At 52.1% G+C, this 27,208-nt stretch overlaps 1 protein-coding gene across 1 annotated transcript in view; it reads left to right on the top strand.

Moving 5' to 3' along the window:
* Nucleotides 1-26,715, top strand: part of LASP1 (LIM and SH3 protein 1) — a 39,541-nt gene extending 12,826 nt beyond the window's left edge. The window contains exons 3-7 of the mRNA XM_063110921.1: nucleotides 3,478-3,562; nucleotides 11,263-11,370; nucleotides 22,066-22,219; nucleotides 22,588-22,688; nucleotides 25,233-26,715. Of these exons, the coding sequence (XP_062966991.1) occupies nucleotides 3,478-3,562; nucleotides 11,263-11,370; nucleotides 22,066-22,219; nucleotides 22,588-22,688; nucleotides 25,233-25,406 (622 nt within the window). The 3' untranslated portion in view covers nucleotides 25,407-26,715. The remainder of the gene's footprint in view (nucleotides 1-3,477; nucleotides 3,563-11,262; nucleotides 11,371-22,065; nucleotides 22,220-22,587; nucleotides 22,689-25,232) is intronic.
* Nucleotides 26,716-27,208: the final 493 nt, after the last annotated feature.

The following is a 27,208-nucleotide window of genomic DNA, read 5'->3' as shown; positions in this document are numbered from 1 at the left end:
GTAGTGGGTGGGGGAGCCTTAACCTGAGGACAGACTGGGAGGAAAAAGGTAGTATTCTCAAAAATTGTTTCCAGAAGGAGGTCAAATCAATAGGAGCCCTCTTCGAAGCCAGTCGTGTTGGTGGGGGGAGGGGCTCAGCAGTGCTGTTGGTACGCCCTTCCTTCTAGAAACAAACCCATGACACCTGTCTTCCTCCCTAAATTGTCTACACGGATCCTGCAGACACACACAGTATCCTGGTTTTGCCCTCGTGGGCTGCTTCTCAGTTGAGGACACCCCTGCTGTTTGTGTCTCTTCCCCCACCCCCTTAGACTTCCCTCTCTCTCTGTCTGCTCTCCCTGCTCTCCTGCCTGGAGCTGAGGATGCAGTTGCCATGGGAACCTGAAGCCAGAGAGCAGGGAAGGGAAAGGCAGGGCTGTCTCGCCAGGGCTGGGGGCAGTGAGGAGGGGGCGGGGTTGGCCCAGCAGGAGGAATATAGCCCCTGCTGCAGGTCTGCTGCCTTCCTCTGTCTGGGGTTGGGCTTAGAGGGTAGGGGTGGGAGACTGGGGTTTTGGAGCTTCCTCTTTAATCCAGTTAATCTGATGCAGGATTAAAAACCTCCCCCCACCCCTGCCAAATTAAGCTGAGTCAACATCTAGGCTGGCTCAACCCCCCTTCCTTGCTGATGGGATTAGTGTTCTGGCTGTGGGAGGCTGAGATCAGGGGTAATGGTGGCTCCAGAGAGAGGATGAAGTGCCTGCCCACCCCATCCGAGGCATTTGCAGCATGTGGAGGGGCTCCAGAGATCCTCTGGTGGGGTGTGGGGTAAGGGGAAGAGGGACGCACCCTGGGCTATAGGAAGTGTGTGGGTGTGGCCTGTAACACAGCTGCCAGCCTCAGTGTCTAGGAGATGCCCGTTGCTGCAGAGGGCACATCTGTATGTTCATTGCGTGTGAGGCATACACAGTATGTGTAGGGTCTGCAGAACTGTGCCACTGGTGGGGCGTGTCAGGTGCACGTGTCTAGGTGTCCTTGGGCTGCTGGATCTGGCCCTGTGTTTTAACTCTGTGCCTTTAGGCAAACAGGAAACTCTAGGGTTTGCAGACTGGCTCCCAGGCCTGCCACCCACCCTGCCCCCTACCTCCCAGGCTGCCTCTACCCTGCCTCCACCAAATGCCAACCGGTGCCGTCACACCATCGTCTCAGAACTGACCCTTCAAATCTTCTCCATCCCCCTGCCTGCTTCTGCCACGTGAGTTCCTACTTTCAGATGCTGTCTGCACCACAGCCCCCACTCAGGGCCAGCCAATTCTGCTAGCGATCTTACTTCGATCCCTTCTACTCTTCTCTTTTTAGTCTCCAGGAACAGACTCCCAGTTGATCCTCCCTTGCCCTGAAACTGCTCAGGAATTTTGAAGGGAGCTCCTCAGCTGTGGGTGGCCCTGGCTGCATGGCACTGGGCCAAGCCCGGGGACAGGACTCCTTGCCTTAGGCCCACATTCATCCATGGGCCATTTCTGTTGCCAACTGGAGGCACCTGTGTTTGCTTTTCTTCTGCTTTCCTCCCTCTGTGTGCCTGGGCTGACGCAGGTGGCCAGGACCCAGGCAGGTCCATGGGGATTGGGGGAGGGGCACAGCTGGAATCACCTAGGTCCAGGACAGTGAAGCCAGCCCAGAGGGGAAAAGGATTTGCCAAGGTCACCCAGCAAGTCAGTGGCAGGGCCAGAGTCCGGTAGTATGCCTTTCTAGTCATACCCCCCCTTGGTTGAATTCTCCAAACCCCAAGTCCTTCCCTTCACAAGTGGTGGCGCAGAGGGAAGTCGTGTGTTTACAGGAAGCTCTGGCTTAGGGTGGTGTGGCAGCTGGAGAACATGCCAGGTTTGGTGAAAGCACAGGCAGGTGAGCAGCTGTGTCTAGCTCTTGTGCATGTCAGCCATTCGGGGTGGGACATGCCTGGAAGGAGGTCCCTGGAGGCGGTCCATCTCCTACCTGAGGGCAGCCTGTGAGTCAGGGATCTGCAGTGGTCACAGCTGGAGGCAGGGGGACTGTGGTCTCCCAGGGCTGAAAATGGCTAGAACTTGGGCTCCTACTTGGGGAAGGCACCCACCAGTGCCTGCAATAGTTGGGGCCCATGTGGACACCCAGCCATTTCACTACCAGCCCATACAAACCACCGTGAATCAAACTGCCTCTCTTTATCTCTGGTCTGCTGGGGACCATGTGATGACCCAGGGGGATGTAGGAGTCTCGAGTTCTGGTTCCGGCCCAGCTTCAACGCCTGGAGTGACGTTTGTTTATTCAAAAAATATTTATTGAGCACCAGCTACTGTTCTAGGATCTTGGGATAAACCAGTGAACAAAAGACACCAAAAAATCCCTCCCCTCGTGGAGAAGTAGTGGAGAGAGAAGACAATGAACCAATGTGATAAATAAGTTAATTATGAAGATCTCTAAGTGACCAGTGCCTGGTGCCAGCACGCTGTTTCCTCCTCTGTGAAATGAAGGAGTTGGACCGGATTGTTCTGGAGGTCCCTGCAGGTTGGCTCTGTGGGCTGCCCAGGCTCCTGCTGCCTCCAAGCCAGCCCTTGTTCTGGGGACCAGGACCCTGGTGTGTCCTGTACCTGGAGATTGGATGCTTAAATTTGGCATGTGGGCTCTGAAGAGATTGTCTAGGTGGAAATCTGGATCCTAGCACACGCTAGCTGTGTGCCTTGGACACGTGGTTTAACCTGTCTGGCCTCGGTTCTCCCATCTGTCAAAGGGAGACAATGACGGTACTAGCCACATAGGGTGGCTGTGAGACAGTCTGATGAACTAAGGCGTGTAAGCCCTTAGCAAAGGATGAACATTAACTGTTGTTATCATTGTTGTCTGTCACCCATCAGTGACCTCCTTTCTGGCCTTAAACAGGTCTTCCTACCTACTCTCCAATTAAGTTAGACCTTGTTAGCCTTTTGAAACATCACTTTGGACATGTGCATCCTCTCATCACTTCCTCCAGGAAGCTGCCCTGGATATGCTTGTTTCTTTTTCCTTCTGTCTCCCTCTCCCCCTTTCCTTTCCTCTGCATGGTTGTCTCCACTTTTGGTCTTAGCTGAAAGCTTAGTCCCAACGCCATGTCCATCTTCTCTCCAATCTTGCTGGGCCCTCCTGGGTGGCCCAGTCCCTTTGACCTTCTTTTGTGGTGGTAGAATTGAAGGCATGGATCTTCTCCAAACAATGGTAATCTGAAACCCTCAGAGAATGTCCTGATGGCTTCCCTTTGGCTCAGGACAGTTCCAACCCCTGTTTCCCCAGTTCAGCCAGCCCAGGCTGAGTCTGAGAAATGCTTGCCTCCCCTTGGCCATGATGGTGGACACCATGGTCCTGGGGTTGGGGCATGGGCTGCCCAAGGATAAGAGGAAGTTCCCAGGAGAGAGCCAGAGCCCTGAGAGAAGCTCAGATATTCTTGCCTCTTCCCCAGAGTGACCCCCACTCTGTTTTTTTTCTGTCCTGCAGACACTACCCCAAGCAGTCCTTCACCATGGTGGCCGACACCCCGGAAAACCTCCGCCTGAAGCAACAGAGCGAGCTCCAGAGTCAGGTGAGGGGGCGGGGCTGGTGCTGTGGCCTGGTGGGGACAGCTGTTGTAACTCCCGATTTGGCAAGGGCTCCTTCCCCCTGTGCTTACTCAGCAAGGCCAAGGTGCTGAAACCCTAGCAGTTGCCTTGGCTCCACCCCCGCACCCAGGTACTTCATATTTCTGGACTCTATCAAAGGACTGGGGGAGAGCACACCCCCCACCTACCTAAAGTGGGTGGGACAGGCGTATGTGTCTGTCTGATTCTGCTCTGGGGCCCCCTAAGGCCCGCCTCCTCCAGGAAGCTGTTTCCCTCCCCCTCGTCTCCATGGACATCTATCCACAAAGGAGGGACTTGGGGGAGACCAGGCAACTCTCCTGTCCAGGCTCATGCCAGTTTAAGGTTACACAGCCCACCCTCTCTAACCATGTCCCCAAGCCTTTGCCACCCCTTGGAGGGCAAGGTAGGAAGGGGGCTTTGCCATGGGGTCCTGCCCTGCCTTTGAGCACTGCTGTGTAGGAAGAGGTACATGCTCCTCTAGCAGGACACGTGGGGAGGAGACGTGTTCCTAGCCTGGGGAGATTTCGGTCTTTAGGGGACATTGAGAAATAAGCCAAGGGTCTGGAGCCCTCAGACCAGAACAACTAAACATGCTTGGGGGTTGGGAGGGCTTCTGGGACAAGCCTGGCCTGCAGTGTGGTGGGGCGGGGTGGGGCTTCAGCAAGGATTAAAGGATTAATTGAGAGAATACATGCACTGTAAGGGAATTTACCGAGGTCAGGGGGCCCAGGGTCAGGAAAGTGCTGCAGATATGCCACCTGGGTCATACAGGGGGCATCTCTTCTAATCCCGCCAGAGTAGAGTTCCTCCTGCCTGGTCTTGACATGACCTCCATGGGTCCTGTCAGAGAGAAGCAGTGCCACCCTGTGTAGGGCTTCTGGGCATGTAATTCTCTTACGTAGTCCTCCCAGCATCCCTGTGAGGAAGGTGCTGTTTTTCCCCTTGCATGGATGAGGCACCCGAGGCTCAGAGACATTAAGGGACTTTCTGAGATCATGCAGGTTGTAGTGGAGGTAATAATGGCATCAACAGCTCACGAACTAAGTGCTCAGTGCTCCGGGCGTATTAGCTCACTTAATCCTCACAGCAGCCCTGTGCAGTTGGTAGGATCGCCCCACTTTACAGGAGGGGAAGTAGATGCTCGTGACCGGCAATGCAGGTTTGTCAAACGCTGGGGTTTGTGTTCTTTCCGGTTTTCCACCTGACTCCTCTAAGGAGAATGATCTCTAGTAATAAACACGATTGTCCTTCATGCAGTTGGGGACTTCTATAGCTTAGCGAGTGCTTTTATTTTTATTTTATTTTATTTTTTAAAAAGATGACCGGTAAGGGGATCTTAACCCTTGGCCTGGTGTTGTCAGCACTACGCTCAGCCAGTGAGCTACCCGGCCATCCTTATGTGGGATCGGAAGCCATGGCCTTGATGTTATCAGCACCACACTCTCCCGAGTGAGCCACAGGCCGGCCCTTAGTGAGTGCTTTTAGTTACCTCACAGCATTGATCATTGACTCAATTCTAGGGTGCAGGTAGAAGACCTGTCATCTGCATTTTACATGGGAGGGAACCGAGGCTGAGAGAGGCACAGGGCTTTGCCTGTTGACCCACACAGTGAGTGAGTGAGGGTCCAGGATTTGGGCCTGGTCCTCTCACTCCCAAGCCCCAGTATGGTGCCCTTGACCACACTGAGGCTCAGGCCTCCTGTGTGTTCCACAGTCAAGGAGAGCAAGTGGGGGGATCTGTTTTGTCCCTTACCAGCAGCTCACATCTGCCACCCCACCTGCTGCAGGACAAAAGCTGCAGTTATTGGGGGAGATGGTGTGCACAGTGGACCTCTGCCAACTGAGGGGGACCAGGTGGTCCAGTGGGCAGGGAGAGGGCTCTGAGACAGCCAGCTGCCAGGGCAGACCCTAGACATGTCCTGACTAGTGCCTGGGACTCCCCATCCTATGAAAGGCTGGTTCAGGCCAGAGGTGGAGCGTCAGAGGGACCTGGAGGAAGAGGGCTGGGAGGAGACGGTAGGTACTCAGAAAAGGTGCAGGGCTACAGGTATGGGAGCAGCACACACACACACACACACCCCTACTGTCAGGAGGAGAAATTCAAACCCCTCAGCCTTTGTCAGTCCCACAAAAGTAGGGCTGCAGCTCTTTTTGCCCCTGGAAGCTGATCCCTGGGGATATATGTGTTACGCATACCTGACCTCATTTAATCCTCACAACCACTGATGAAGGAGGGGCTCTTATTACCCCCATTTGTACAGATGGGGGCACTGAGGTTTAGAGAGGTCACTCCACTTGCCTGGAGCCCAATGACAGAGGCAGATTTCCAGCCCAGCTGATCTGGCCCCAGAGCCCTTTGCCCTTAACGGTTCTGCAGTGGCTCCAGCCCCATGTTCCCTCCTGCAGGATGCACCAGTCACCAGCCAGTATTAGGGGGCATGTGAGAATGCACATTCCTAGGCCTCACCAGGGGCTTTTGGTTGGCAGCTCTGGGTGAGGCCCAGGAATTTGCATTTTGACACACCTGGTGATTTTTTTTTTTTTTTTAATTTAACGTTTAGATAGAAAATTATTTTCTCAACATACAAAGGAAAACATCACAAATTGAATTTAAAGTCAGTTGATAAGGAATAAATTTAACACACAAAGATTGACATCTTTAATGCGTAAAGAACTCTTAAAAATGAATTAGAAAAATCTTAATAGAAATTTGGTGAAGGACATGAGCAGACAAGTCACACACCCCAAAGAAACACATGTGGCTAATAAATACATCTTAAGATGTTCTTGCAGGCAGGGGCAGTAGCCCACAGCCCCTGTCTCAGAACCCCGGGCATGCTCCGTTGCTTGCCTGGATGCAGGCGGGACAGCATGGCCCACGGCCCCATTCCCCTGGTGATTCTGGTAGGTACTTTTGGTCCCACAGACATACTTTGAGAGGCTTAGCTGGGCCAGTGGGCAGGGTGGAGGCAGGCAGGAGCTGACAGAGAGATCACCCTGTTGTGCTCTGAAGGGTGTGGTGCGACGGAGTTGGGGCTTTGCGCTGAGGGCAAGTTGGGGATCCTTAGGGCTGGGGCTGGGGCAGGCAGAAGGACCCTGTCCTCTCGAAGGCCTGGTTCTGTCTTCCTTCCACTTCCCGCCAGCTGTGTGGTCTGAGGCCCGCCTCTCTTTTTTGCCTCTCCAGTAAGATGGGGACAGCAAATCCAGTTGCCTGGAGGCTGGGGCTGGGCCTGATGCCCTGAGGCTGGGAAGGCTGAGCCAGCCTGGCTGGGGGTGGTGACAGGTTCTGGTTCCTGCTGCTGCCCATTGTGGGGGCTGGGCTGGCTGGAGCTGCGTGTGGCTGGTGGGGAGGGAAGTGGGAGCCTCCTCTGCCTGCCCTGCTCCCACCCCACCAGGTTCTCAGCCAGTCTCTTTCCTGGGTCCCTTCCTCATCCTGCCTTGATGTGTCTCAGGCCTGCTCTGTCTCTGCGAAGGTGCCCATGCTATTTCAACTTTGTTTTCCCATCTTTATACTGGTCGCCAAAATGGTACTTTGGGTGTCTGGGACACCTGGAGCCTCCTCTGCAAGAGAGGTAACCACAGAGCTGTTCAGAAATAATCTTCTGAGTGGTCCTGCCCAGGGTTAGGTTAGGGTTAGGTTAGCTGGGCTCCAGTCCCGCTTCCTCACCTGCAGCTCCCCCATCCCCAACCCGGGCCGACAAGAGGCAGAAGCTTTAGAGTGGGATTGTGTGGAGGTATCTTTGTGGCCCTGGAGAGTGTTTTTTCATGTTTTCCTTCATTGTCACACCTTCATGATGGTGTGGGAAATGCCATAGAGGGAAGGGACAATACTGTGAGAACCCCTCACTGTGTCATGGGGCAAGATTTACACTCTTCTTTTGGACCTCGTGACAAGCACAGCAGGCAGCACACGTGTAGTGTCACTCTTACCTGAACCAACTGGCCTAAAATCAGAATCCCAGATCTGCCACCACTAGCTCTGTGACCTTGGGCAAGTTACTTAACCTCTCTGTGCCACTGTGCCTTCATCGGTAAAATAGAGCTGACCTCTCTCTAAAGGTTGTTGTGAGGATATTAATATATGTCAGGCATTTAACAATTCCTGGCACAGAGGCAGCACCCAATAAATGTTTGCTATGACTATTCACCTGGAAAGGAGAGGAAATGGAACTTGGGTGTGATGAAGCCGAGGAATGGACACAATGACCTTTTGACCATTGCTTCCAGTCCTGGCCCTTTTCATTAGCTCTCTTCCCCATCTGTGTGTGTCTAATTTAAAAACTGATTTCTGTGCTGGTCAGTTAGCTCAGCTGGTTAGAGCACAGTGTTACAACGTCAAGGTCAAGGGTTTGGATCCCTATGTCAGCCAACTGCCAAAAATAAAAATAAAAAGGGATTTCTTTTTTGCTGGTAGGGGATGGGTTACATAGTATGTGGGTCCAGTACCTCGTAAGCACATAATAAGTGAAAATTTGTTGGTGACATATTTTGTTCAATAAATTTCTTTTTAAAGTCATGATCTTTCAGGGCCATCCGGTTAGCCCAGTTAGTTAGAGCGTGGTGCTCATAACACCGAGGTCCAGGGTTTGGTCCCTACACTGGCCAGCCACCAAAAAAAAATAAAAAGGGCAGGCCAGTTAGCTCAGTTGGTTAGAGTGTAGCCTTATAACAACAAGGTCATGGGTTTGGATCCCTGTAATGGCCAGCTGCCCAAAAAAGAAATGAGAATTTATCCTTTTTGGGCTGGCCAGTTAGCTCATTTGATAGAGTGTGGTGCTGATAACACCAAGGTCAAGGGTTTGGATTCCCATATTAGCCAGCACCGTCCCCCCAACAACAACAGCAACAAAAAGTCATGCTCTTCTTTTTTTTTATGTTCGGTCGTCACAGCAGATATTTTCCAAACTATGTTGCCATGTTAGTTTGGAGATTTATGATTATGTGCCTGTATTCAATTAATTCATTATTCATCCAACAAACACTGATTTGTACCTACTGTTTGCTGGAGTAAGTGATGAACAAGGTAGATACAGGAGTAATAACTAGGAACCTACATATAAAAAGCAGTTTCATGGACAGTGATTGTTGGGGCGTCAGGAGCCTCAGGCATCAGTCCTGGCCCTGCTGTGGGAGTTTCCAGGATGGGAGGGCCCGGGCATCGCCCAGGAGTCATCTGGCCAAAGTGCTGAGTTCCACCCTGACCTGAAAGACAATGGGGTCACATGACCTCAGGAAGATCCCTTCCCTCCACAGGGACCCCTACGTGCCCTGGGCAAGCCGTCCCAGACAGTAAGGGTAAGCACTGCTACCTGAATAAGGAGGGGCCCTGATGGGGGGCCTCTGGGCCTCCTCATACTCCAGCCACCGTTTCCAGCACCAAAAGGCCTTTCAGAGAATCTTACCTACGTTGATTCTCTATAATCAGGGTCTGAAGTTACTTAAAAATGGTCACAGACTCCAAGTGGGAGGGCTTTTAGAGATCAGCTAGCCAGCTCCCCTTAGGAGACACAGAGAGGGGAGCTGACTTGCGTAGAGACACACAGCAAAGTAGTGCTGAGCCCAGGCCTCCCTCCTTTCTCAGCCCCTATTCCCCTCAGCCCCACCCTCTCTGGGCCTCCTAATTAGGAGTGAAAGTAATTATCCTTCCCCAACAGTGAGGGGGAGGCAGTTCCTGAGCCTGGGAACCAGCTGATGTCATTGCAGTGTCACCATGGCGATTATTCCCCTGGATTAGGGGCCTGACCCTTGCAAAGCCAGGAAGCAGAGGGAGGAGTGAGGGACTGGCCCTTTAATGTTGACGAAGTCCTTTCACAGTCATTCTCAGGAGTGTGCTGAGCCCTACTCTGTGCTGCGTTGTGCGCTTGCTACTTTAGAGCCTCTGTCTTCATTGGTGATTGGAAGGACGGTATTATGATCTCCATTTTACAGATGTGGAAACTGAGGCTGGAGAGGTTAAGTCATTGGCCCAAGATCACTCAGTAAGTGGGAGACTGAACCTGTGTTAGTACCAGCACTGTCTGGCTCTGTGCGTGCACTTGGTGATAGGAAGCTCCGTCCCCATATTTTAATTGACAGCTCTTTTTACAGATAGGGAACCAAGGCCAGAGGCCTTAGATTCAGAGTTTCTGCATCTGAAACTATGTTTTTCTGTCTTTGAGTGCCTTACCTTCCCTGAATCCCTCTTCCTAAAGGGCACCCCCCAGCATGAGTCACTGTGATGGCCCAGGGCTTCCTGGAAGATGCTGGGTAGGTTCTGGCTCCTGGGTGGGTTGGTGTGTGTATCCACTCCATTAATTTCTGGTCTGATGGGAACTAGCACATCCAGGCCTTTCTTTTTAGTCTAGATCAGAACAAAGGAGGAAGTAGAACCCCACAGATAAGTGGGGAACAAACAAGGACCCCTGAGCCCTGGGGGATGTGCAGGGGACCCGACAGGTGCAGCCATGGCTATATATGTGTGTATCCTCGGGTAAGGGTGCAGCTCAGCACTGCAGCTGAATGACTCCATGCCTGGGAGCTGCCTGAGCTCATCATCCTGGAAATTCCCAAGCTCCTGGGCCCTGTGTCCTGGTCTGACCTGTTTTCAGGACAGTGCAGCCCCCATGGAGGAAATCCAGGCAGCTGGTGGGGTCTGGAACAGATGGCTGCTGAGGTGGACAGTGAAGTCTCTGGAAGCTAAGGAACAGTTCCCTGTCCCATGAGTATTTCCCAGCCTTCATTCTGTTCTTCAAAAGCCTCAGGGGAGGACAAGCTGTTCCTCATATTTCAATTCCTTAGTATCAAAGTCCTTTCTGATATCTCACATGAGTCCCTCTAGTACTTGAGTTTTCCATGGAATTCTCCGAAGAGGAGGGCAGTGGTGGGGTGCTAGGGTTCCTCCCCGGAGCTTGGAACTCTGTTCTGAAATGCTATCTATCCCCCACCAGTTCACTCCCCTCCTATGGCGGTGGCCTCAGAAGCCATCCTGGCAGGCTCCAGGAAGCCACCAGGGCCTGTCAAAGGCTCATTGATTGAGCCTTCCGTGTGGCTGTCTCACCGCCCTCCTTTCTGGGCACCAACTTTGTCCTTTGGCACAGCCCTTACTCAGCTGGTCACTTAAGAACTCCCGCAGGCTCTCAGCGGGTAGGGCCACATCCTGGCTAGGGTGAGGACTGGGACAGCCCTAGGAACTTTGGAAAGAACCTTTCAGGCAGGCTGGGCTGGCTGTGAAGGGTCAGGAGTCGGTCAGATAAGGGTTTGCATCTTGGTGGCTCTGGACATTTGTGCTAAGCTCTGTGACCCTAGGCAGGGAACTTTACTTTGCTGTGGCTCAGTTTCCATATCTGTAAAATAGAGCTAGTAAGTGTTTGTGTGTGTGTGTGTGTGTGTGTGTGTGTGTGTGCGTGCGTGCGTGGTAAGACTTACGTATGATAGTTCATGTAAGGCACTTGGCACTGCGCCCACCACTCAGTGCACCGAAGAAATGTGAATGGGTTATTATTAGTCTAATACTTCTTAGCTAAGGCTTCTGCTTTGAGTTGGGGATTTCTGGTCAGGCTCTTTCTCCTGACTCCCTGGCCCCATCTCCTGACTGGCTGCTGTCTCAGAGGGGGCTGCAGGCTGAGGCCCGTTCTGCTCCCCAGGCCTGACTCCAGTCCTCTCCCCTCCCTCTTGGGGCCTCCAGGTGCGCTACAAGGAAGAGTTTGAGAAGAATAAGGGCAAAGGTTTCAGTGTGGTGGCAGACACGCCTGAACTCCAGAGAATCAAGAAGACCCAGGACCAGATCAGTAACGTGAGTAAGCTCCTACCCCCGCAGTGCCCACGCCATCCGCTGCCCTCCCTGCCAGCCTGGCAGGCATGAATGAGGCCCGTTCCTCCACTGCCCTGCTCTTGGGCGGGCCTAGCTTGGGCAGAGGGCAGGGGAGGGTGTGGAGTTCCCTGATGCCTTTTCTTTGTGCATCCCCAGACTCCCTCTTTGCCAGACTCAGTCCACATAGCATTTCCTCCTTGAAGGGGATATACTTTTGCGGGGGGTATATGGGGGGCCTGTGTGCTAAATCACCCCTTGCTCTCTCTGAAGCTGTTTTTCTTTTTTTCTGGGTATGGTGGGTGTCAGGGTGCAGACTGGATGTTTCATCTTAGCACAAAAGTCAAAACTGGGGGGTGGGGGTGGGGAGGGGCCAGCCCCCCCCCCCCCCCCCGCCTGCCTTGGGTGCTGACATTGCAGTCATTTCCGCCCTTCCTCGGCCTCCTCCCCCACCTTGGCCTGCTCTTCCTTCCTGTGTAAAAACCCCAGCCAGCTCTGCCCTGCCAGACCTGTACCCCGTGGTATGGGCCCTCCTGAGCCCCAGGTGGCCAGCAGTGTCAGGCTGTGGCAGGGGTGGGAGTGGAGAGTGGGCGGTGGATCGATGGTCCTCGGCATCGTGTGCCCTCCCCCTCCACAACACCTGTGGCCAGAGAAAGGGACTTGATTTCCTGCTTGGCAGAGCCACAGACCAGCAGCTTGTGTGGCTCTGGGCATGCGGAGAGTATTGCCTTTGGGGCTTTGGGCATGTGGGGGAAGGGACTGCTGTGAGCCACCACCACGGAACCAGGGCAGGGGCCCCATGCACAGAGTCCTGGGGCACACAATACTGCACAGTTTTCCCAGCCAGCCTGGGCTTGGAGGTTCCACAAATGAAGGATTGGGCAAGTGTTTGTCTTCATGTCTGTACCAAGAAGGGGTTGACCAGTTGCCCAGTGTTGCTGTGGGCGGAGGGCCCAGATTTCAGGTGGCCTATGCAAGCACCCAGCCCCTTCCCATCCCTCCACTTGTCCTTGTCAGGGCACACCTTCTAGAGGTTGGCTGTACCATACTTGGAGTGGGCTGCATGGGTAGGTTGGGGGGATTTCAGAAGCCCAGGGCAGCCAGCAGAACCAGCCCTACCCAAGACTGTGGCTTTCAAACTTTGACTTCAGCCTACAATAAAAAACACATTTTACATCATTACCCACCAAACAAGAATACATTTTTTTAGAGAAAAAATAGAATCAAGACTTTCATGAACAAGTACTTACTACTTGGAGGACTTTCACATCTTTTCTGTTCCATTTTATTTTGTAAAGATGCAGGTTGTAGACTTACTAAGTAAGCTTTGCAAATGGTTGTTGATCTGTAGTGGCCTGAGGAATTGGAGTGCTTCCTTTGGGCTAGGAGGGCATGCCTCAGAGGGCTCTAATCCGTCTTCTCCCTCAAAAGACCTGTCACAGTTGCCCCTTTATATGCTAGGGCCTGGCCTCCCACCCCGAGCTCCCCTTCTGGCCCGACACTCCACAGGGTAATTAGGGTTTGTGTCTTAGAGCTTTCAACATGGAAAGTGGGGGAGGTGGGAGATAGCCTTGGTAATGGGGAATGGCTCACAAAGCTGGAATCTTGGCTCTTTAGCTTCTGTGGCTTTTCACTGTGACCACCCTTGTCTTTTATCATTGACACTTGCTCCTGGTTTGCAACCCCAACCCCCCCAGCACGTTCACTCATAGCTTCTTCCTGTGGGTTTTGGAGGAAGGGAGACAAGCAACTCCAGTCATCCCTGCCTCCCTTTCTGGAAGGCTTCCAGAATACTTCCTACTCAGCCTGTTCCACCTGCTCTCTTCCCCTACTACATTAGAGGTGTTAATGTCCTAGTAACAAAACTCACTGTGGCTAAGACATCCACACCTAAGGAGATAACCATCTTATCGTTAACCACAGGGCTGCAATTAGCTGATTGTCCTCTGCTCTGAGCAGGGAGAGGTGACTTGAACCTGACCCTGTTGCTGTTTTTGCAGCTTCATCTGAGACCTGTGAAGTGTGATCACAAAGCTGGAAGACTCTTGGTTTTAATGAATGCAGTTAAAGTCTGTCAGATGTGGGCCTCCAAACCCATGCATTACAATCACTTGTGGAGTTTACTGAAAATGCAGACTCAAGGGCCTCCTCCCCGAGGCTGTCAGAATCAGCATCCCTGGGAGTGGGGCCCAGGGATCAGCATATTAAACATGTTCCCTGTGTGCCTGTGGTGCTCCTGAAGCTTGAGAGCCATCACCTTAAAGTCTGGAAAAGCTTCACCAACCCCTAAGTCAGAGGCCACCACACCTGGCTGTGTCCCAGAACCCCAAGGGAACTTTAAACCATGCTTAGAACCATTGCTAAGTTGTCCCAACCTCCAGAAAAGTGTAAGGAAAGATGGTGTTTAGAGCCACACCTTTCATATCCAAAATAGTGTTTCTGTATGTAACTTGTCACTCACTGCCCAGATTAGCACCAAATGACTCCTAGTTGTTTCTAAAGGTCAGATCATCTTGCAGAGAGACACAGATTTGCTTCCCTAGAGGAATATGCTGCAGACAGCTTTTGCCAGCCAGAACATTTTAAAAACAAGTGTCTGTCTCCTCAGGGGGTGTTTGCTTTGGATATGCGCAGTCTGTCATCAGTCCCGCTAAGAGGACTAGGATCCCAGCTTCTGTCATTTCTGGGCCGGGCGGGCCTCAGTTTACTCATTTGTAAAAATGGGGATCATAGCCCCTATCTTAAAAGGTAGTTGCAAGGAAAATACCAAGAACTTGGCATATTATAAATGTTGTCAATATTATTATTACTTTCAAGACTGACCTTTTTGCTTTCTACACTGTAGCTAAAGAAAGGATATGAAGTAAAATTTGGCTGAAAGTTTTGCTAATGAGAGTGTATAGAACATTTTGAGAAAGATGGTAGTAAGTTATACATTTGTGGTGAGTAATTGCATTATTGTTAAAGCCATCTCTAAAGGGTTGAGAGGCCCGGGCCCATGCTCTGGGATGAATCTTATAGGAGTACTTCAGAAAGTTCATGGAAAAATGGAATTGAAAGACTATATGAATTTTTTCATGAACTTTCTGAAGACCCCCTCATACATTCAGAATCCTGGCCTTTGGTCATGAGCTCTAATGGCTTTAATGGATGGCAGAGTTTAATTGCTGGAGCCCCTTTATGGGGGCCCTTGCTTTTATTTACTTACATATTGATTTTCTGTGTACAATTTTATGTCTAGGACTTTTTCTTTTCTGTGAAATAGAACACACAGTAGCACCTACAGTAAACACTTGTTTGCTCACCATGCATGTCAAGAAGTGGAACATGACATTACTTTAGCCCTGTCAAATAGTTTGCAGAGTGTAAAACTGCAAACTATCATATAGCGAGCACCTATCATATATTTATTTAACTTACTTATGAGGGAACCAGCTAGAGATTAAAGCTGGAGAATATGAGAAGTAAATGATAGTAAGTGAAAGAAAGTACTGGATCCAATTAGGTGCACAACTGGGTTAATATCCTACCATTGGCTACACACTGGTTAATGTCCTACAGGACAATAAAACCATAAACTTTGAAGATGTCTTTGCTATAGGCAGAAATCCTTTGCATCTCTGTCAGCCAAAAATAACTAGCATTTTATATTCTATAAGTTAGTTTCAGTCTCTAGACTGGGCGTAAATATAGTAAATAGTTACATAAAGTTTCTTCTCCAGAGTTCAACGGTCTGGAGGCAGGCTGGTTGGACAGTCCTCTAGTATGATTTTGAATGCAAATACTTTTCTTTTTCTTTATAGTTTTAATATATAACTGTGCATTCCTATACATTATAGTTCCATTTTTCCTAATTTTGAACATGTAGTATGTAATTCTTTGTGTCTCGCTTCCTTTGTTAGAAATAACATAGGGTTTAAAGATTCATCTATATGTTTGCATATAGCGGTAGCTTGTTATTTTTCATTGCTGTATAGTACTCCATTGTAAGATTATACCACATTTTATTGATTCTGTTGTTGATGGACATTTGGATTGTTTCCAGGTGCTATGGACATCCTCATATATATCTTCTGGTGCTTACGTGGAGTGGAATTGCTGGCTCTTAGAGTGTATGTTCCTTCAGCTATACCAGATAATGCTGAATTACTTCCCAAGTGGCTGTACTGATTTGCCCTCCTATCACCAGTGATGAGAGTATCCATTCCTCCACATCCTCAGACTCATGCATGTTAGCCATTTTGATCATGTGTAGTGGTATCTTATTGTGGTTTTAATTTGCATTTCTCCGGTTATTAATAAAGTTGAGCACAGAGTTATATTAGTTTTTAAAATACAGTACTGTGAATCTCTAATAAGGAGCAGTATTGCCTGGTGGTTGAACTGTGGCTCTGATGTTAGAACTGGATTCTGACTTAACCCACCACTTACCCATCCCTTGAGTCTTGGTTTAACCCGTCTGTAAAGTGGGGATGATAATGTCATGTTGTTCTCTGGCTGGCTGAGAAGGGGAAATGAGTAATGCGTGTAAGGGCACAAAATAGGACCTCGACAAATGGCAGACATTGTTATTTAAAAAAAAAAAAGCCCTGGCTAGTGAGTTGATTATTCCATTCCAAGCCTGATGTTTCCTCTTTCACCATGAGGTAGAGTCATGTGGGGAGCAACATGTAGAGAGTCAGGCTTTTATTTTCCACCCCAGTCGGGAAAGTCAGGGGTTTGAGAAAAGGGAACATCAGCCAGAAGAGCTTTGTCTAGTCATCCCGGAGACCCGGCCAGTAGCGGCCTGGCTGAAAGGGGAGGGTCCTTAGGTCTTAGGCCTGGACCCCTGCATCCATATGCTCCTGGACCTCATGGGCACAGGTAGACTGTGGCCTCCTTCCATGGAGGCCCAGGGCAGCTCCCAAGCTGGGGCTCTGCTCACGTGTCTGGGCTTATGGTGATCCTCATTCAGGGCTCTTAGAAGATCAGAACTTTGCTGAGCTCGGAACAGGGATCAGCCAGGTCCTCGGAGTCTGGAAGATGTTTCTTTGCCTTCTGCATGTGCTGACACCCCCTCATGTGCCTATTTGTTTAACAAGGTCAGCCAGGAAAGTCATAAATCCGTTTGCTGTAATACTGAGTGATGAATCCTTATTTGCTGGGGAGGGGAGGGAGAGGATGTTGAGGGTCTTGAAATTTTATCCAGGTGGCCCAGGCAGAAGGGGACTGTAGTCTCACTTTTTCTCAGCCCATTTGTCCCCTCTCTGCTGCCTCTCCTGAGCTTACATGCCTGGCGTCCTCCTCTCTCCAGGTTAGGGTCACCTTGTAATTATCCTCCTCTCTCCAGGTTAGGGTCACCTTGTAATTATCATCCCTTTTGAGAGTGAAAGGGGGTGCTGCTACTTATTCCTGAACCGCAGACGTGAGCTGGGACTAGAGGCAGACTTGGGCTGTCATTGAGCAATGCCTCAGGAAGTCGTTTAGCTTATGAGCCTCATTTTCCTCTTCTGCAAAATGAAAATTAAAGTGTCCATGTTGGGCTGGCCAGTTGCTCAGCTGGTAGAGCATGCTGCTGATAGCACCAAGGTCAAGGGTTTGGATTCCCATACTGGCCAGCCACCAAAAAAACCAAAAAACAAAACAAAAGTGTCCACGTCCAACTATTTTTTAAGGTGATTATTGTCGGGGTCCGGGGAGGTAACATTTGAAGAGCTTTAGTGAACTCTGTGAAGAGCTGTGCAGATGTGAAGGTTATTAATATTCATAGTAGCAGGTGGGCGTGCATCGGCGGCGGGAGGGTGTCTGTGTATGGGTGCCACTGCTCCCGCTGCCTGGGTCAGCTGGCCCTCATTTTATATATGTTTGTCCATGTGTAGTGTTTGAAGGAGCAAGATCAATTCCACCAGCCACTTGTGGAAATTTACACATGTCCACACTTGATTTCAGCTTCGAGTTTGCTTAGGTTCCTAGAGATCGTTGGGGTCCTTAGGACCACCTGGGAGCAAATGGTACCATGGCCTATTTACAGATGAGGGGACTGAGGCCCAAAGGGGAAAAAGACTCTAGCAAAGTCACACAAGTAAGAGAAGGGCTCTTGATTTCCCAGGGATGAGGCATGGGGGGGCAGTGCCGTCTGTGATGAGGGACACTGATAGGGGACAGAACCAGGCTTTGGCTCCTCGGCCACCCCCTGCCTTTGATAAAGGGCCTAGGCACACCCTCTGCCCCAGGGCTCCCTGTCCCCCATCACGAATGTAGATAGAGTCACACCCATGGAAGGGCTGTCACCCACAGTAGCTGGGCCCCCAACATCAGGGACACCTGTCTTTCCAGGCCACCTGCTGGCACCCTCAGAGCCTAGTGCAGACCTCTGTCCCCTCCACATCTGCACTTCCCTTATTGGTCACTGGTTCTCAGGGTCAGGCTTCCTTTCATGAATAGAAAAGTAAACAAGGGGAGCTGACCTTTCCCACCCCCAGGACAAAAGTCAGAAGGCAGGTGCCTTGTGTTGTGAGCCTGGAGACCTCAGGAGGGTGCCTCCTTCCCTTGTCTTGTCCCCACCTCACCCACCAGTGGACAGGGGACACTAAGGGAGTGGGGCTGAGGAGATCCACCTTTTATCCGTGAGAACTTCACCCCTGCGTACCCTTCCGAGTGGGAGTTGGGGGGTCTGATGGATTTCCAGTCTGGCCGGTGCTGCTGCGACCCCCTCAGGAATATGCTCAGCCTGTTTTGCCATTTGGGTGTAGGTCCCTGCCTGGGCATGGAGCGAAGGGGCAGGGAAAAGAAGGGCCTGTCCTGACCCAAACCCCTAAATGAGATGCTCTCTGCCTCCAGCCTGGACTCCTCCTGGACTGTCTCCTGCGCTGTTATGTAGCCAGGATCCTGGAGAACAGGAAGTGAGAACCAGCTTCCAGTCAGGTGCCCAAGGCCTGGAGAGAATTCAGGGCCTGGGCCTGCCTGGGATAGGACCAGTTTCTCTCCTTGTCCTCGTGTCCTGTTTTCCGAGGTTCCCCTGGGGGGGTGAGGGAGAGCTGTTCAACCTGTCATTCTCTGTCCCACTTCCTCCACCACCCCCAGGCCAGCGCAACACCACAGAGCCTGCGAACCCTGGGCCTTAGCACCACCAGTCAAGGTGGGGGATGGGCAACAAGTCCCATTGGGTAGACAGGAAGAAAACCTTAGAACTCCTGGTTTTGGTCTTCTTCATCTCATATCTTTTTTATTCATTTTTTTTGTGTGTAAGTTTTACAACATACATTTCCATATTTATAAATGATGCTTCTGTGTAATTTATAAAATATATGTAATTTGGGAGGATTGTGCTAAAACAATATTTAACCAACAGGAGTCTGCAAAGTACAAGAGCCCTCGAAAAGTTTGTGGGAAAAGAGAATTAAAAGCCCATGAACTTTTTGAAGTATCCTTGTATTTTGGCAAGCAGGTGTCAGCAAACTTTCTCTGTGAAGGGCCAGGTAGTAAATATTTTAAGCTTTGTGGGCCGTGTGGTCTCTGGCAGCTCCTCAGCTCTGCAGTTATACCACGAAGGCGGCGTGGAGCATAGGGTGTGGCTGTGTCCCAATAAAACTATTTCTGGGACTGAAATTTGAATTCCAGAGAAATTTCGTGTGTCACAAAATGTCATTCCTCTTTTGGTCCTCCCTACCCCCCCAGCTCATGGGCTGTAAGCAGACAGGCTGTGGGCTGGATTTGGCCCGTGACCATAGTTTGCCAACTTCTGCTATAGACCACTGGTTCTCAAACTTGAGCCTGTTTCAGACTCACCTGGGGAGCTTCTTAAAATTGCATATTCTGGAACCCCAACCCTGACTTTGTAGATTTTCTGGAAGGCCCTGGAACCTGCATTCTAACAAGCAGTCCAGGTGTGTCAGAAGCAGGTAGTCCGGAGACCAGATTTTAAGAAACGCAGGTCTGGAGGATCTCCAGGGTCCTGGGCTGCTCAGTTCAGCCAGCCCTGAGGCCTGGGGCATAAAGTGCTGTGGGAGGCCCCAGGATCAGAATAACTGGGCCCATCACCACCTTCTAGGATCTTCCATTCAGTGGGGGACACCAGTCACTGACTGTACAGCCTGGTCCTGTGTACTGTGGGAGCAGGTGCAGGGCCCTGGATTCAGCCTGGGAGCCAGGGCCAGGGTCCCAAGGATGAGGTGCTGTGGGGGACCTTGAAGGATGAAAGAAGGCTGGACCATCCTTGAGTAGTGAGGACGGGCTGCCTCCAGGCATCCTAAATCCCTTCCCTACCCCATCACCATTTGTCTGGATGACCTTGGGCAGGTTCCTTAGCCTCTCTGGGTATCAAGGATGATAGTGGCTGTCTCAAAAGCTTGTGGGGAGGATTAAGTGAGCTAATATGCATGGAGGGCTAGGCCACCACATAGTGTCTCTTGCCCTTGTCATCCCCCATCACCATCTGCCCGTGGATGGGGGACACTTAGGGAGTGGGCTGGGAGATTCACCTTCTGGGCTTGTCTTAGGGATCTGAGAGCAGGGCATTGGCCCTGTGCACTTGGGGGTTCTCAGTCTGGCCATGGCTGGCTCTCTCCCCACAAAAGAGTCTCAGCTGGAGGTCTTCTGGCATTTGGGGCAACGACATATGCACGCGAGGTTCTATGACTTACGTGACTGGGAAGTTCAGAGGTCTTGTTTCAGTCACAGTTGGGCCATCCAGGCTCCTTGTTGCTCTTGGTCAGCTTTGATCTTCCAAAGGGCTCTCTCCACGGGGAGGGCAAGATGGCCGCAAGCAGCTGCAGACCTGCATTCTCCCACCCGCTTCCTCTTAGCACCTGCAGAAAGACCCCTGCAGGTTTCTGATCAGCCCAGCCTGAGTCGCATGCCCATCCCGGAGCCAATCACTGTGCAGAGGACTGGTCTCTCTGGCCAGGTCTGCGTCTGAGTGCCATTGAGCCAACCTCTCTCTCCTTTTCTCCTTCTCCCTCCTAAGCACTGGCCACCCATCCCCCAAACATCCATGCACTTGAATACCCAGAATGCCTGACCTGTGCTCTCCTTCCCTTTGCACCTTCAAATCCTCCTTGTCCTTCAAAGCTTAGCTCCAAGGTCATCTCTTCCAGGAGGCCTTCCCCTGACTCCCCAGGAGGAAGGAACTCAGTTCCCTGTTAAGACTGCTCACTTCTTCCCACTCTGCAGAGCAGTTGCCTGTTGGAGAGTCTCCTTCCCAGTAGACCAACCTCCTTGAAGGTGGGACCCACTTTTCCTTCTTATTTATCCTATTGGCCCTAGCAAATGGCCCAGGTCCAGACACAGAGTGGATCCCCTAAACATGGAAGGAAGGACCTGCAGAGAATAAAGCAGCGCCGCCTGTGGTCACAGGAATACACTGCATTCACAGAAGCAGGTTTCCCTCCTTCATTCCTGGTCACTCTGCCATCACAGGAAGGAGTGGACGGTACACGTGTCCACAGGGAGCATCATCCCACATGCATGTGCCATGGGCCGTCTTGGCCCTGCTCAGTGGGGTGGCCTAGATTATCATCATCTGCATTTCTTGTGTGTAGTTCTTGCTACAGATGCACCCAACATGAGTCTCCATGCCCACCTGAGATGCGGGTGCCTGGGAACAGGGATTGTGTCTCTTCCCCTGTCTCATATTGGGCTGGGCACTGGGCCTGGTGCTTGGGGAGGGTTAGAGGAGCTGGACTGCAGGGCGAGGTCTGAAGCTGCGGCATCACACCGCACTGAGCAGCTAGAGGCAGGGAGGCCAGTGGGCACAGGGAGCTGTGGGTACTTCCTCCCCACCTCCTGGCCTTGCTGGCTAATGCCACTGGCGTCAAGCTGACCTGAGTCTCAGTCCTCAAAGAACATGAAGCCCAATTTAAGACTCTTGGGTGCTGGTGATGGAGGTGAGGTCAATAGTGCACTGTGGGGGCAAGAACTGGATTGTTGGAGCCTCGTGTGCCTGCCCTGTGGGTGGTCTGGAGCAGCTGACTTCTCTGGGCCTCTCTTGGCCCTTTTTTGGAACTTGGCAAGAGGAGGAACTTATCTCCAAGATGGCATCCCAGCCTTGGGGAGGGTCCAGCATCTCCTGTTCCTGCATCTCCTGTCTGCTGTGCACCCCAGGACTCTGGACTCTGTGAGAGGCAGAATCGCCTAATGCTGGAAAGTGCAGGCTCTGGAATCTGTATGATCTTGGACAACTCACATTGCTTGTCAGTGCCTTAGTTTCCTACTTGTCTGTTACGTGGGGGCTGCAGTGTTCCCCCTTGTCGGTGCTGACAAGGTAAAATGGACCTGTGATGTAAAACACCTAGCGCAGTGCCTGGCACATAGTGAGAGCTCAGAAGCAGGAGTTGCTGCTGTTGTCACCGCTGACCAGGGGGAGCAGGGCAGCCCTCAGTCCCTGACATAGGCACATCAAAGTGACAACTCGTGTTTGTCCAATGGTTTAGTTTGCATGTTCCTTTTATATCTGCAATCTCATTGCATCGTCCAACACCAGAGGTAGATACTGATGTCCCACTTTACAGAGGTGGAAACTGATGCTTGGCAAGGTTAAATAGCTTGTCCAAGGGCACGCAGCTGGTGCTCCTGGGATGAGACCTGGTGCTCTCTGTCTGGAGTCCTCAGGGAGTCTCTCCCATCCTGGATCTTGAATGCCAATAGGAGGGGACTGGTTGGGTTGCTGTGGGTTCCTTCACCCGGTGCCTTCTGCTCCTGCAGATAAAGTACCATGAGGAGTTTGAGAAGAGCCGCATGGGACCCAGCGGGGGCGAGGGCATGGAGCCGGAGCGCCGAGATTCCCAGGACAACAGCAGCTACCGGCGACCCCCTGAGCAGCAGCAGCAGCCACACCACATCCCGACCAGTACCCCTGGTGAGTGCAGGGCCTGTGGGGACAGAGGACCTGAGGCCAGGACCCCCCCACAAACCCACACCCACACCCGTCACTACTCAAACCTACAGGTCCCATTCCCCCCAAGGGCATAAGTGCTAGGGTGACCTGTGCTGGGCAGAGGGGATCAGAAGGGCAGGCCCCCCCATGTGATGGGACACACAGCCCCTGCTATAGGATATACAACACAAGCAAATGTGCACACGTAGACACAAGCCTTTGAGAAGTGTGGGTTGTGCAGGGTTGGGGGGGTAGGGTGGAAATTCATAGCATGGGCTGCATGGAAGGGGCTCTGGGAGGGTCTGGGTTTGGCAAGGCAGTGCTGAGCCCAGTTGCCTTCCATCTTCCAGTTTACCAGCAGCCCCAGCAGCAGCCAGCTGCCCAATCCTATGGCTACAAGGAGCCTGCAGCCCCAGTCTCCATACAGCGGAGTGCTCCAGGCGGGGGCGGGGTGAGTAGGGACCCTGAGGTTGGAGGTCAGAGGTGGGTGGGCCACAGGGAAGGCCTCCTAGACACAGCTGTATGGACTCTCCTGACCTTTGACCCCAGCCCCTGTTGTCTGTGAGGGTGAGAGGAATCTCAGCCTCATGTGCTGGGAGGAAGTGTGGTGTGGTAAGCAGAGCCTGGCTGGGATTGGGGCCCTGCATTCCAGCGCTGGCTCCCTGGGAGCTCACAAAGCACCTTCTGCTTGGTGCCTTCCAGACCTGGGCCCTGCTCCCACTCTTCATAAGCACGACCTCCCCTTGTCCTTCAGATCTCAGCCTGCCCTGCCTCTGAGGGGCCCTCCCAAACCACCCCACGTAAAGTGGGTCTCCCTTGACATTTTCTGTCACTCAAGCCCACTGGTTTCCTTCAGAGCCCCTTTTCCCTGTGCCTGCTGTCTTCTCCATGGCCCCCACCAGACTGAAGCTCTGTGGGGATGGGGCAGACCCTTTGGCTCACCTACTCTGAGCCAGGCACAGAACTTTGCTGAATAAGTGAATGAGCACGAGTAGGAAGGGGGTGGGATCAGGCTGACTGAGTCCTTAGAGATGAAGTACCCGGCCTATAAGGCCTGCTGCTTATTCCACTCACCAACGCAGCTGAGCCGCCCTTACTGAGCTCTGGACGGGTTCAGCTCCTCTGTGCTGGGTGCCTGGGAATTCAGAGTAGCTCACAGAGGAGCAGGAGAGACAGATACTTAGAGAAATAGCCTGAGATAAGTGGCCTGCAGAGCCTCCTGGTCTGGACACACAAACGAGGGAGTGTCAGTGTTGTCTGGTGCACCAGACAGGCCCAAGAGGTTACCTTGAAGGATGGGGTTCCAGATAGGCCAGCCAGTCTTTCTATTAGTCCTCACTAAGCCGGCCTAGACATGAGGGATTTGGCTCGATGAAAAACCACCTTCCTCCTCTCCTGGAGCTTACATTCCAGTCAAGGAGGCAAACAAGAAAGCAATAAATAAGTACATATATAATGTAAGGTCTGATAGTGGCACATGCTGTGAAGAAAAAGCAGGATGAGGGATAGAGAGCAGCAGCGTCAAGATGTGACGTTTGAGCAAAGTCCTCAGCACAGTGAAGTGGTGAGTGGAGCAGGAAGGACAGCAGCGCAATGGCCCTGTGGCAGGAATATTCTGTGAAAGTTCTAGGAAGGCCAAGGTGACTAGAGAGGAGAAGAGGTCAGATCATGTGGGGACTTGTAAGCCACAGGAAGGCCTTTGTGACTGGCTGTTTTAGTCTGTTTCTGTTGCCTGTAACAGAAATACCTGAAACTGTGTTATTTGTAAAGAAACAATATTTATTGCTTACAGTTTCGGAGGCTGGGAAATCCAAAGTCCAAGGAATACATCTGGTGACGATCTTGTTCTTAGGTGGTGACTCTTCACAGTGACACAGGATGTCACATGGCGAGAACAGCAGAGCAGAGAGGCAGAGAGAGCTTCTCATCGCTCTCCTTTTAAAGCCATCAGAACCACTCCCATGACCACTGTTAAACCATTAATGGATTAATCTATTCACTAGGGCATGGTCCTCACAATCCAATCACCTCTTCAAGGCCCCACCTTTCAATTACCATAATAGGATCTCCCACCCTCTTAACACGTGCAATGGGAGTCAAGCTTCAATGGTTTTGGGGGGACATTCAATCCATAGCACTGGCAGAGTGACAAGGTTTAACTTATGTTTTTAAAGGATCACTCTGGCTGCTGTGTTGAGAAGAGGCAGAGTTTGAGGGTGGAAGCAGAGAGACAATTTAGGAGGCTGTTGTAGGATGCAGGAATAGATGGCTCAAGATAAAGGCAGAGTTGGCGATAAGAGAGACCCAAGTCACTTTGTGAGGGGTGTGACCTTTAGTCCCACAGGGCTGTGGGTTTCAGACTGTGTCCTGTGGAGCCCAGAGACAAGTTGATGTCAAGGGCAGTGAGGGTGAGGGAAGTTAGAACGTTGTCTACCTCCAAGCCTGCTGGTGCCTTTCACGTGCATTTACTGGATATTACTGGAGCTGGGGCTTAAGCAGAAGATTTTTGGCTGAGGTTTGGAAAGTGGAAACTGATAGAAACCTCTTATGTTCCCTGAAGATTTTTCTCCCAAGGAAAGGTCTTTGTCCTGAGTGAAACCAGACTCATCACAGCTTCAAAAAGAAAACACTGATGCTTATAATACAAATAATCACAGACAGGGCATGTCATATTTTTAAACACTACCCTGGCACTGTGACTGTTGGACCTTACTGCATTCCTGTTGGGGGAGGTGGCAGAGCTGATGTGACCTCAGTCCCTGTCCTACGTCTGGCCCTTCATAGCTGCCAAATACATTGTGCGAGGGTGATTGCTCTCAGAAAACGAGACATAGAGGTGAGAAAATTCACGGCAGAGCCTAATCCCCCATCTCTTGGTTCACTGTTCCCTGGGCTCTGCTCCAGTTCCCTAGAAAGTTAGAAAGAAATGCCAGACCCAGGAGGGCAGCGGGCGAGCCTGTGTCCCGGGCCCAGGCTGACTGTGCTCCCCCGACAGAAGCGGTACCGGGCTGTGTACGACTACAGCGCTGCCGACGAGGACGAGGTCTCCTTCCAGGATGGGGACACCATCGTCAACGTGCAGCAGATCGACGACGGCTGGATGTACGGGACCGTGGAGCGCACCGGCGACACAGGGATGCTGCCGGCCAACTACGTGGAGGCCATCTGAGCCCCGCGTGCCGCCTCGTCTGTCTCCAGTGCATTCCACAGCATCGCATCCGCCCCGCGCGTGGCCTGCCACCCTTCAGTGTCTCTGTCTTTTAAAATCTGCGACAGCTTGTGTTCCCATCCTTCCTCCAGCTTCTTTTGCCAACCGAAGCCTTGTTCTGCCGCTTTCGCGGGCTCCTTCCTCTGGCAGGTTTTTCCCTTGACTGACTTGTTAGTTTTCTCTCTGGATGGAACAGGGCCCCATCGGGGAGGGCGAGGCCTGTGGGCCGGGCTGGCATGGGAGACTCGTGGGCTCCTGCGCCTCGCCTGTCTCTCTCTGTCCACTCCTGCCCAGCTCCTCCTCTATCCAGACATTCCAGGGCTGGGGTAAGCCCCAGACCCCCCCAGACAGGGGCTCCATACATTCCCTGGAGTGGGATCCCACCCACCCCCTGGGATGGGGACGGGGGACTCTGCTGTTGTGTAGGGACCAGTGCGATGGGCTTTGCCTCTCTTCAGCAAAGAGGGCTGCTGGCCTAACCAAGAGTCCCCCTCCCTCCCTCTTCCTCCTCAAGGGCAACACAAGGAGTGTAGAGCTTCCGCTTTGGGGCGAATCAACCCCTCCCCAGTGTTCCTTCTCACACTGTGATTTCGCCCTCCTGCCCTCACAGACCTGCAGTGGGTGCAGAGCTCCCAGGAAGCACAGCTTGGGTCAAGTTCTTGCCTTTTTAATTTTAGGAACAGCTGCAGGAAGGAGGGGAACAGGGTGTTCTCTTCTACAGCCCTTTCCCCCACTCCCACCCCCAATCTCTAGGGACCTTTGCTTGCCTCCTTGGCTGGAAGCTGTGTCCTGAAGGGCAGGGCAAGGACGCCTAGGGCCTCTTGGCCTGCTCTGGCCCCCAGCCCCTGGGATCTGGGTTAAGTGGGCTGCTTCTCCCTGCTCCTTATGAGAAGATGTCCAAGGGCTTTCCATGGCCTCCCCTCCCCGGCCCCATGCCAGATGGACTTGGAGCAATGCAAAGCCAGCAGGAACCTCTGTATCTCCAAGACCTGGCATGCAGGGGTGGGAGCATGTTGTCTGCAGGTGCTTATGACAGGGAGTGTGCGAGGGTGAAAAAGGGCGGGTGCGTGTCTGCAGGTGCCTCTGGGCTTACGTGCAGTTGGGTGAGTGTGAGGCGTGCAAAGCCGTCTTCCCCAATATTTTCTTCAAAACCCACAGTGAGAGGGGAGCCCCTCGGGGAGAGATGTTCCTATGTTTTCTTTGGAGTGAAACTCCTATTTCTAAATGGAGGAAGCCCACCTACCCGCCTTTGCAGTGTGCTGGGCACAAGTAAGGGAATGATTATGGAGGTGGTGGGGGCAGCTATTGGGCCTGTAGCCTGCTTGGGTGGGAGGGTGAGGGGACAACTTCGTGGCTTCAGGCATATTCCCTGCTCCCATCCCTGTGTCTGGGACTGCAGAATCAGGCGCCAGAAGGACCCTGTGTCACCCCCGCTGTGGGTGCCTCACTCTGGGCTCTCCCGCCAGGCCTCCCCATCACTTACGTAGAGTCCCCTTGAAGCATGGGAGAGGGAGGGTCCCAGGGCTACAAAACTGGAAGCACAGACTCCGGGATGGGGAAGAGAAAGTTGGTGCTATACCCAAGTTCCTTCTCTCTGCTTGTTGTCAACTGTGACAACCCTGGCCTGATGTTACTCATCTCTGGGTTTTCTTGTCACCCCTCTGGGTCTTCCCCTCCTTTCTTCATCCTGAGTCCAACCAGGCCCCACCATTGATTGACATCTTGTCCCTTTGTGCACCTGTACCCTGCAGATGAGGGACAGG

Source organism: Cynocephalus volans, chromosome 10 (assembly GCF_027409185.1).
Source record: "Cynocephalus volans isolate mCynVol1 chromosome 10, mCynVol1.pri, whole genome shotgun sequence".
NCBI classification, from domain to species: Eukaryota; Metazoa; Chordata; class Mammalia; order Dermoptera; family Cynocephalidae; genus Cynocephalus; species Cynocephalus volans.
The sequence above is the reverse complement of the archived record's forward strand: the minus strand, read 5'-3'. Positions and strand labels throughout refer to the sequence as shown.